Raw genomic sequence first — 11,805 nt, 5'->3', positions numbered from 1 at the left:
CATTTTCCTTTTTATGGAGGACAGGGCTAGTGAAAGCTTTGTGCTCACCATTCAGTACTATATGTACCTGTATTATGCCTCATTTTGTAATGTTTATCATTGGCAGAATGTAGTGTTTGTCTTATTGTCATTTGTTTAATCCCAGATGTAAAGATTCTGTGATTTGAGGTACTTTTACTCGTTTTTTTACTTGAATTATTGGTCATGATGTATCACTGTCAAAAGTAGCTACTTAAATCATTTGAAATCAATTTGCTGCATTGTTTTGGTGGTTGGCAAATATTGAGTTCGAGAAAATTATATTTTTAATCATTTCCTACCAAGCAAATCTATTCATTACTCAGATGTGTGTTATTACGGTCAGACATTATGTAATATACCCAGTTGTTGTATGCCCAGACAGGTTGTTTGGATAAGACCGCATTTTTAAGAACTTTTTAGGCAATATTTCATGAATTGATTGAAAGCTATATGTCAGGCAATATTGTGAATAATAAACCTTCACAATTACTTATTATTATTAGTTTTTTAGCTATTTGATGCATATGTTTCATCAAATCTTGAGCAAATAGACATATTTTTTCTGGTTAAGTTATCGGACATCAGTCTCATCTAGTGAATAGGCTTTCTGGTTGTCACAATATTTATTGATTATTCTATTACTTACTACAATCTCAAAATGTTGAAGAGCAAGTTACGACCTCCTTCCTGTCTTGTAGGCAATTAAATACACTCCACTACTGACTAGTTTAATTAGATTCTGTATCTGTTTGTAGAGGGCACTCTACAGAGAATAGTGACAGTTAATGATTTGGATGCCATTTTCTTTCTGCTAAATTAAGCAATATGTCTATTCCAGTGCAAATTCCATTTTTGCTTCCAGAAAATGTTGCCATTCGTGTTACAACTCTTTGATATGGATTTCTATAAATTGGCAGATATGTTACCCGTGGCATGTTTATAAAGCTGTTTAGAAAACCGCACATGACTTAAGTAGCACTAGCATGTACCGAGATATGAGCCAAAAAGGATTTATGACATAATAACAAATTCACTATATTTATAATAATCATATTCATATCCAGCTAATGTGATAGAGGTACACATGTGGCTTTCTTTTATTCATTTATTGAGTCTATTGCAAGCTTTAATTAAATTCTTTCCAGTGTGAAAGCTATATACCACCTCTGTCCTTACAGCTTTCATAGCGAATGAAAAAAAATGTCCTTAATTTTCCTAAAAATCTTGCATTGATCATGATTTCTTCCACTATTATTTACTGTATGCCATCATAGAAGATGATATACCCTATATTACTGTGGATCTGAAACTGAAATGTATTTTTCCTAATAAACTTTTGAGTACTTGACCTGTTGTAATGTATGAATGAAAAGACAGTTAAATGGCAATTTTCCATTGTATTGGCACCTTCATTTTGATTGGCTACCGAGCAAAGTTACCATGATACTATAAATGTAATAGATAGTAAAGTAATTATTAATTGTTGTGACTGAAATTGAGACTGAAGTCAACCCTAATATATAATATTATTATGATATAACATTATAATGAAATAATGAAATCAGACAAAAAAGTTTTTTTAACGAATGTGTAATTTTCCACTAAAATGTGGAAATTTCATATTGCCGGAATAGTGTTACCTTGGGATTTCTCCAACTATTGATTAATTACACATTCATTTTTATTAAATTTGCCAAAATACTAATATACCTTATTTTGTCAATTGTTTTAAGGAGGACTTGAATCAATGTTTTTACTATTTGGGGAATGATTAAGCCTCCCAATTAGAGAACCACAAACAAATGATTAAATTAATTTCTTTGAAAACATGAGATTTGACCCTGCTTATCACAATCTACCAACCAAATTACCACTAGAGATTTCGTGATCTCATATATATTAAGAAAAACAAATTAGTGTGACTTTCTACTTTTCATCCAATTCTTAAGATTGGCTGAAAAAGGAATTTTCCAAGTTGGCCATTGTGAAATTGAAAAAAATAACAATTTTCATAAAGGGTGTAAATCAGTATGGATTTTTTTATGAAAAAAATGTTCTCGGATTTATTTTAGAGGCCTTTCAAGTATGATCGATCTACAATTTACAATTATAGTCTGTTCTGTAGATTTTGTTGTATGTCCCTTTTATATTAATCTTATTTTGGCTTGGATTCTTGCAATAAGGCATTTCACAGTAATTCACCTGTATTAATATTGCTGTTCTTTTTAGTATTATGTTATTTTTTCGTCATCAAACTCATCATTGTTTTGGCTGCTGTGAGTAACATGATGTATTATTATTATTATACTAATCCACTCTCTGAGATTAAAGTACTATTTAGAATTAAGGAAGAAATAGTAGTATTTTGTAATCATGAATTGTATGTCACTTTTGCAATTGCCCAACAATAACACTAGTGTTTCATTATACTGAAATACATGTGACAAAAGTACTTCTGTTTTGACGATGATATGAAGTATGTTTTGATGGCGAAAAATGCAAGAGGAATGTCTGCTGTCTGCTGAATAATCATTGGGCCTATAGTTAGGAAATACAACATTACTAACTATGAATATCTCGATTTCTCTGTGTGAAAACAAGAAATTGTAATTAAACTATTTTTCTTAAAAGTGATAAAAACTCCCATTTCCGGTTTGTTTTTTTATACAGTGGTGTAAATCAGGTTCGAGCAGTTGGGGAGGGGGGATGATAGCAATATATTGAGCTGAAAATTCAATTTTGGGGTATCCTATACATCAAAGGCTATATTTTGTGGTGACAGCAAAAGGCCTATGACGATTTTTTTTTTTGTGATGACTGTTTTAATGGTTTTAATTGTGACATAAACTACTGAATTACAGTTGTTGGAATGACCATGTATATTAATACGTGAGCATTTTTCAATATAAAGAAGACCGAATGTTGTCCAAAACTGTGTATCATTTTAAACCAAAGGAAGAAAATGGAGATTGGACAGTTGAAATGTATTCACTGAAAACTCATTTATTAATTTGTTACAGATGGAATGAGAATGGAAGTTACCATAATATGGAATCATATGCCATTACAGACTACGACATAAACCCAAAACATGGAATATAACACATCGACGGATGCAAATTACATGGACAATATTGCTGAAAGGAATAATTTTGGACAGTCTTTAAACTTATATTCAGAGATGATGCAAAATTGTAAACAAATTCACATTTGAAATAATTATTAGATTGTTTTGGTAATAAATGTTGTTTTAAATTGTAAAGATACAGAAAATGTTACTGTTCTTGTGTTTTAGTAATGGTATTGATTTGATCATTGTCAACAGTCAAATAAGCGTAATAAGCAAAATATTTTGAGGGGTCGAGAGATAATGTAAAATGGGGCAACATTTCAAGAAAGCTGTGAGTGAGCGAAGCTAGAAATAAAAATATTGGATCTTTTTATCAAAAAATTCTAATTTTGTGATAGATTTGACAGAAAATTAAGATATTATAATTTATTTCAACCTTTTCCCTTTACTTTTCTATCTTTTTCTCGCAGTTTTTTTTTCTTTGTCACAAAATTAGTTGGAGTCCAATTCATGTCAGAACCGGACATGATGGCTCAGTGATAGAGTGCCCGCTTCATGAACTGGAGGTCATGGGTTCGATCCCGGCTGAATCGTACCAAAGACTTTAAAGATGGCACCTGCCTTCTTGTCAGGCGCTTGACGTATGAGAATGGAGAAGGGTAATAATAACAGGTTACGCATGATGGGGTAGGCCTATACTTGTACAAACTATCCCTCTCTTATTCACATAGGTGCCAAGATAGCACCCCACCCCCATTCACCACGCCGGTATGTATTGAAATGTAATGATCAAAGTTATAACCATTGACGTTGAAATCATACAAATTCTCTATAACCATAACGTGATGCAGCCGGTAATAACATGTGCAATAAAGCCAAACGTACAGGAATTTGGCAGTTTGGCACCGCCAAATTCAGAGTTGCATGAGATTTAGCACGAGAGAGGAAAAATTGCGTTTTTATAAAGTAATATTTGGCAAGTATAAGCACTTCAACAGCTTTTAAAGGTCAAGTTCACCCCAGAAAAAAGTTGATTTAGATAAATAAAGAAAAATCAAACATGAATAATGCTGAAAACTTAATCAAAATCGGATGTAAAATAAGAAAGTTATGACATTTTAAAGTTTCGCTTATTTTCACAAAACAGTTCTATGCTCAATTCAGTAATATGCAAATGAGAGAGTCGATGATGTAACTCACTCACGATTTCTTTTGTTTTTTATTGTTTGAATTATACAATATTTCAATTTTTACGAATTTGACAATTAGGACCCCCTTGCTTGAACCACAAAATGTTAAAATGATGGAATTCCACGTGTTCAGGGAGGAATGAAACTTTGTTTCACATGACAATGACGGGAAAATCAAATTATTTCATATAATAAAATACAAAAGAAATAGTGAGTGGGTGATGTCATCGGTCCCCTCATTTGAATACCGAACAGGATGTGCATAGAACTGTTTTGAGAAATTAAGCGAAACTTGAAAATGTTATAACTTTCTTATTTTACATCCGATTTTGATAAAATTTTCAGTGTTATGCTTGTTTGATTTTTTTCTTTCTATTCAAATCAGCTTTTTTTTTTGGGTAGACTTGTACTTTAAAGAGGAATCAACAGATTGGCAGTAGTAGTTTTATCTGTATGATGATATACAATATTGTTTTCGTCTTTGAAGGGGGGGGGGTGGGTGATCGTACTAACAGGCCACCCCCCTCTCCGAAAAGTGGGGAGGGGGATATCCCCCGGGATTTACACCCGTCCCTTTATACCGCATTTATATTTAGTTTATATTTACTACTACTTCTTCTTCCATCAGAGCACATCCCTCCTGTAGTAGAGTATTGTCGTACTACGATCAATATTCATCGTGCGATTGATATATACGATTTTTGTTGCATTGTAATTATCGTGTTTATTATTTTCGACCATCTAACGATTTCTTATGTTTGGGGGCATCATAGAGGTCCAAAGTGGACCTGCGCTGATCTTACGATGTTCCTAAAACTTAAAAACAACTTGTTTAAACTCCGCGTTAAACAAAATCGTATAGACCCTAATTTGATGACTAAATCGAATTTAAACAGGGCGTTATTGCCCGGTATTATTGCTTTTGCTTCAACTCGAGCTCAGACACCTCTATAGTTTCAACTTGTGTAATGGCAATGTTTAAATTACAGAGGTCGCTGTTCCGCTAATAGGAGCAGTGTCATTACTCTAATTGAAAAAAAAGGTAAAAATCCATTGCACATGAAAAACTACAGGCCGATAACTCTTTTGAATGTAGCTTATAACATTTTGTCAAAAGTGTTAGCGACAAGGGTGGAAGAGGTATTGGGAGCAGAGGCGTCGATCCTGGGGGGGGGGGCAGGGGGGCGATCGCCCCACCAATGAAAATATTGGGGGGGCAAACATATCGTTTTGCCCCCCCCCCCAATAATTCCGCATACATGTGCAAAATAAAATAAGATTGTAATGTTACACAAAAATCAGCAAGCGAGATCGAGATACAAAACTCGTTCTTTATTGAAAGTCGTCCTCAAAATGTCCGCTTTTCAGATTGGAATATACAAATTTTCAGCTCGCGCTTCGCGCTCGCATCATTTCTGTAGTAAAAACCCATACTTTTCATGATTAAATAGGTTAATAGAATGTCCCGTTTTTCAGTTCTAAACCTCAAATTTTTTTTTTTCTTTGGGTGGTCGAATCATATTTCTGTGTAATGATACGAGTAAAATGAATTTGAAAGTTATACCATTTTTGTATATAGATATACTGAATATACTAAATTGTCATAAATTCATTATTTTTACGTACGATTTTAATTAATTTTCAGTGTTTCGCTAGATTTTGCTTTTATCCATTCAAATCAACAATTTGCTTTTGTTGACGCCCTTTAGCCGAACACCGAATAAATTATTTTTGAAGTACCACACCTAGAGTTGGCGCTACATTTTTCAAGAAGTGGCGAGGGGTGGAAAAAAGGGAGGACGAGATAGCTTGGTTATATATTAGCAGAATCGCATTTAAAATTAGATAGCATCTCGCCCCTCACAAAAATCACTGCAGCTGAGCTGGTGATCATCTTTATCTTAGCCTAATATTTGATTTGTATAGAACAATCAGGGTTTTGTTACACATAATCCGATCCGTGCCCTAAACCTTTTCAATGCTTATTAGTTATGCAAAATGGCAAATATAAAAGCAGAACAAAATCTAACAGGCATAAGTGTAAAATCAAACCTCACACACACGTATACCCACCCCACACGCACACCTTTACAATATACACCCCACCCATATCACAAATAACACACAAGACTAGGGTTGCTGTTCTTCATAAAATGTTTATCACTGGCTTAAGAATTGATTTTATATCATCTTAGGTATTCTATCACTGCACTTAAAACTTAGATAATGTTTCTCTCTTCCGAATACATCAATTGTTTACAAGTGTTTCGGACAACGGAAACATCTTCTTTTTCTTATAACCACAATGGCAGTTATTAAGTATTAAATATCTGATCAACTGTATAGCTGCGACCATGATCCCCTTTCCCCGTTTTGTTATAATTCACATCCTATTCAATAATTATTTGATATGCTTGATAATTTTACCCTTCTATCGCCCCCTCAAATAAAAAGGAAAAAAATTGCCAAAAAATGTATGTTGCCCGAAACGCCCTTATATATACTTTCTAGATGTTACGCGCGTCACGCACTGTAACCTTAAATATTATTAATTCTCTCTTTTTTGAGGGAGGAGATGTTACACCTAAAAATGAAATAAAAACCCACAAATGCAATAACACTTTACCCACAAATTTAATAACACCTTCAAATGCATGGGTGTGTGTCATATTAATGCTTATAGCCAGGTGACCTCTTAAGCCAAGTCTGCGTTGTACTTTAGAGTTAAAAGCTGACCTAGAAACTCGTAGAATACATTTATATATAAAAATAGAATCCATATTAAAGAGTTTGAAATAAATAGTGATTTCAGTTTAATTGTATTTCGTTTGGTATATCATATCCAAACATCTCGAAATCAAGCCGATAACGTTCGTACAACCTAATGACGTCTTCAGTTGGCATCTGTGTGTAATATGGAATGATATGATTTGAGCTATTTGTTGGGCTGCTACCACTCGACGAAGGAAACTTTACCATGTCAGAGATATGGAGGGATTTCAAAACGAACTCAACATCCTTGCTCATCGTTTCAATCTTTCCAATTATATCATAGTTGATACTGCAAGGTGAACACATCTTATGTATTTCTTTCCAATGCTTGTTGTCTCTGCCTTTTGAATCACCATCTCCTTCATTTTCTTCCCCAAGATACTTCACAAAATCTACAAATGAAAGGTCATACGTCTTATGTGTAGAAGTGGGATAAAAGTGCTTCAAAATCCTCTTTCCAAGCCCCTTTTGCCATCCTTTGGCTCCACTGAACGTCGAATTCGGGGAGAGTTTGTTTGTGTATGCAGAAAGAACACGCGACATTGGGTGTCTTGCGAACATAATCTTTGTGTAGCTTTCCAAAATATGTCTTCTCATCTGCCTCGTCTGACGGAAGAAAAAGTCTAGACTTTTCTGTTCATGATGATTGATATCATGTTGATTTATTTCATCAGTGTCGCTGATTATCCCTTTAAGAACGAGGAATATTCTTTTCCAACTGGTACACGCCACCTTCGGAATGAAGCAAAATATTACTTTGTGATTGTGGTCAACTATGATATTAAATGGAGGTTTGCTTATTACGTCATCTCGTGATGTCATATGATATTTTTCACACACGTTTGTAATTCTATTTCGACGCTCCTTTTGAATGACCTTCTGTGAGTGGATGAATGCATCTTGAATAACCTCCTGGGTGAGATGGAAGATAAATCACATACAATACGGAGTTATAAATTTGATTAAAAGTGAACTAGTGGGATAAAATTTCTTTGTACATTCTTATTGGCGTTCCAAGTAGACTTTTCATGATCATTAAGTCAATTTGAAATATCTGGTCAACATAAAAAAGCAGGAATTTATTAGAGTAATAATTACATGTAATATTATTATTAAATTGAAGCTGGTATGCCAAGACAATCTTGCGCGAGAAGACGAATTATTTATTCACTTGATTTAGAACAACGTTAGGCAAGTCGACTTACTATGAAACGTCATGATGCCAGCTATTCACATTACGGGTTCATCGCACAGATGTCGAAGGTCTATATGGTCCCGAGGGACTATTGGGGTTAAACCTTCGGTATCAAACATTTTTTCTTATGCATATCATTTTAAAATATATAGTATATATCGTATTTTTCTATGAAAACCGTCGCGACGGTTTAACTATTTCCATCACAGACAACATGAAATTAACTGAGCTCAATTAGTTAAAGTGTCAATATACTGTTAATTGAATTAGCTAGATCGAGCAAATACTTTATTTTATGTATAAGTTAGCATCATTTATTGGTTATGAAATATTTTGGACCAATTTGATTTCCAAGTTTTGTAGATTGTTGATGGTAACGTGAATGTCAATGCCGATGAAAGGATCGGGTTGAAGCAGCCTCTTTCAGACTTGCAATGAAAACATGCAAACGAGGCGATGAGTCGGTTTGATTAAGCACATAGACTTGTTTAGGAAAAGAAAACGAGAAAATAAATACATTTGGTAGGTCAATTTGTTTTAGAACGAGGTGATGAGCCATCACAAATTGGTAGAATAAAGCTTTAAGAACAAGTAGACGGGTTGATAAGTTATCAGAACTCGGCAGACCAAAGTGTCATAGACAAGTTGACGAGGTGACGTGTTATCAGAACTCGGCAGATCAAGTGTTAAGGACAAGTCGACGGGAAAATGTTAAAAACAAGTGGACGAGGTGACGAGTTATCAGAACTCGGCAGATCAAAGTGTTAAGGACAAGGCGACGAAGTGACGAGTTATCAGAACTCGGCAGATCAAAGCGTTAAGGACAAGTCGACGGGGTGACGAGTTATCAGAACCCGGCAGATCAAGTGTTAAGGACAAGTAGAGGAGTGGAGAAGTTATCATAACTAGGCAGGTAAAAGCGTTAAGGTCTAGTAGACGAGGCGATGATTTATCAGAACTCGGCAGGTCTAAGTGTTAAGGACAAGTCGACGGGAAAGTGTTACAGACAAGTGGACGAAAGCATGTAAAGAAAGTCGATGGGGGTGATGAGCTATCAGAACTCGGTAAGTCAAAGAGTTAAGGATAATTCGCCGGGGTAACGAGTTATCAGAATTCGGCAGGTCAAAGTGTTAAAAACAAGGGGAAGATGTGACGAGTTATCAGAACTCGGCAAATCAAAGTGTTTAGGACAAGTCGACGGGGTGACGAGTTATCAGAATTAGGCAGGTCAAAGTGTTATGAATAAGTCGACTGGAAAGTGTTAAAGACAAGTGGACGAGGTGACGAGTTATCAGAACTCGGCAGATCAAGTGTTAAGGACAAGTCGACGGGAAAATGTTAAAGACAAGTGGACGAGGTGACGAGTTATCAGAACTCGGCAGATCAAAGTGTTAAGGACAAGGCGACGAAGTGACGAGTTATCAGAACTCGGCAGATCAAAGTGTTAAAGACAAGTGGACGAGGTGACGAGTTATCAGAACTCGGCAGATCAAGTGTTAAGGACAAGTCGACGGGAAAATGTTAAAGACAAGTGGACGAGGTGACGAGTTATCAGAACTCGGCAGATCAAAGTGTTAAGGACAAGGCGACGAAGTGACGAGTTATCAGAACTCGGCAGATCAAAGTGTTAAAGACAAGTGGACGAGGTGACGAGTTATCAGAACTCGGCAGATCAAGTGTTAAGGACAAGTCGACGGGAAAATGTTAAAGACAAGTGGACGAGGTGACGAGTTATCAGAACTCGGCAGATCAAAGTGTTAAGGACAAGGCGACGAAGTGACGAGTTATCAGAACTCGGCAGATCAAAGTGTTAAAGACAAGTGGACGAGGTGACGAGTTATCAGAACTCGGCAGATCAAGTGTTAAGGACAAGTCGACGGGAAAATGTTAAAGACAAGTGGACGAGGTGACGAGTTATCAGAACTCGGCAGATCAAAGTGTTAAGGACAAGGCGACGAAGTGACGAGTTATCAGAACTCGGCAGATCAAAGTGTTAAAGACAAGTGGACGAGGTGACGAGTTATCAGAACTCGGCAGATCAAAGCGTTAAGGACAAGTAGAGGGTTGGAGAAGTTATCATAACTAGGCAGGTCAAAGTGTTAAGGTCTAGTAGACGAGGCGATGACTTATCAGAACTCGGCAGGTCAAAGTGTTAAGGACAAGTCGACGGGGTAACGAGCTATCATAACCTGGCAAATCAAAGTGTAAAAAACAAGGGGACGAGGTGACGAGTTATCATAACTCGGAAGATCAAAGTGTTAAGGACAAGTCGACGTGAAAGTGTTAAAGACAAGTGGACGAGGTGACGAGTTATCAGAACTCGGCAGATCAAAGTGTTAAGGACAAGTCGACGAAGTGACGAGTTATCAGAACTTGGCAGATCAAAGTGTTATGGACAAGTGGACGAGGTGACGAGTTATCAGATTTCGGCAGGTCAAAGCATTTAATGACAATTCGCCGGGGTGACGAGCTATCATAACCTGGCATGTCAAAGTATTAAAAAAAGTGGAAGAGGTGACGAGTTATCAGAACTCGGCAGATCAAATTGTGAAGGGCAAGTATACGGGGTGACGAGTTATCAGAACTCGGCAGATCAAGTGTTAAGGACAATTCGCCGGGGTGACGAGCTATCATTACCTGGCAGGTCATAGTATTAAAAACAAGTGGAAGAGGTGACGAGTAATCAGAACTCGTTAGATTAAGTGTTAAGGACAAGTGGAAGAGGTGACGAGATATCAGAACTCGGCAGATCAAAGTGTTAAGGACAAGTCGACGGGGTGACGAGCTATCAGAACTCGGCAGATCAAAGTGTTAAGGACAAGTCGACGGGGTGACGAGTTATCAGAACTCGGCAGATCAAAGCGTTAAGGACAAGTCGACGGGGTGACGAGTTATCAGAACTTGGCAGATAAAAGTGTTAATGACAAGTAGACGAGGTGATGGGTTATCAGAACTCGGCAGGTCAAAGTGTTAAGGACAAGTAGACGAGGTGACGACTTATCAGAACTCGGCAGGTCAAAGTGTTAAGGACAAGTCGACGGGGTGACAAAATATCAGAACATGGCAGGTGAAAGCATTTAAATACAAGTCGACGGGGTGACGAGTTATCAGATCTCGGCATATCAATGTGTTAAGGACAAGTAGAAGAGGTGATGAGTTATCAAAACTCGGCAGGTCAAAGTGTTAAGGTCAAGTAGACGAGGTGACGACTTATCAGAACTCGGCAGGTCAAAGTGTTAAAGACAAGTCGACGGGAAAGTGTTACAGACAAGTGGACGAGTTATTACTATTCGGCAGGTCAAAGTGTTAAGGACAAGTCGACGGGAAAGTGTTACAGACAAGTGGACGAGTTATCACTATTCGGCAGGTCTAAGTGTTAAGGACAGGTCCTCGGGAAAGTGTAAAAGACAAGTGGACGAGTGGATGAGGTATCAGAAATCGGCAGGTGAAGCATTAAAGGACAATTCGACGTGGTGACGAGTTATCGGAATTCGGCAAGTCAAAGTGTTAGGGACAAGTCGACGGGAAAGTGTTAAGGACAATTCGACGAGGTGACG

General features: G+C 36.8%; 1 protein-coding gene across 3 annotated transcripts in view; it reads right to left on the bottom strand.

Moving 5' to 3' along the window:
* Positions 1-6,423: 6,423 nt before the first annotated feature.
* LOC129257277 (carbohydrate sulfotransferase 11-like) overlaps positions 6,424-11,805 on the bottom strand; it is a 41,402-nt gene continuing 36,020 nt past the window's right edge. For all 3 annotated transcript variants that reach the window (XR_010293075.1, XM_064097014.1, XM_064097015.1), the window contains one exon: positions 6,424-7,965. Coding sequence is in view for 2 of the 3 variants with exons in the window: in XM_064097014.1 (XP_063953084.1) it covers positions 7,090-7,965 (876 nt within the window). In the remaining variant the exon portion in view is untranslated. The remainder of the gene's footprint in view (positions 7,966-11,805) is intronic.

This window comes from Lytechinus pictus, chromosome 3, assembly GCF_037042905.1.
Source record: "Lytechinus pictus isolate F3 Inbred chromosome 3, Lp3.0, whole genome shotgun sequence".
NCBI lineage: Eukaryota > Metazoa > Echinodermata > Echinoidea > Temnopleuroida > Toxopneustidae > Lytechinus > Lytechinus pictus.
Note: the sequence above shows the minus strand (reverse complement) of the source record. Positions and strands in the feature narration are given on the sequence as shown.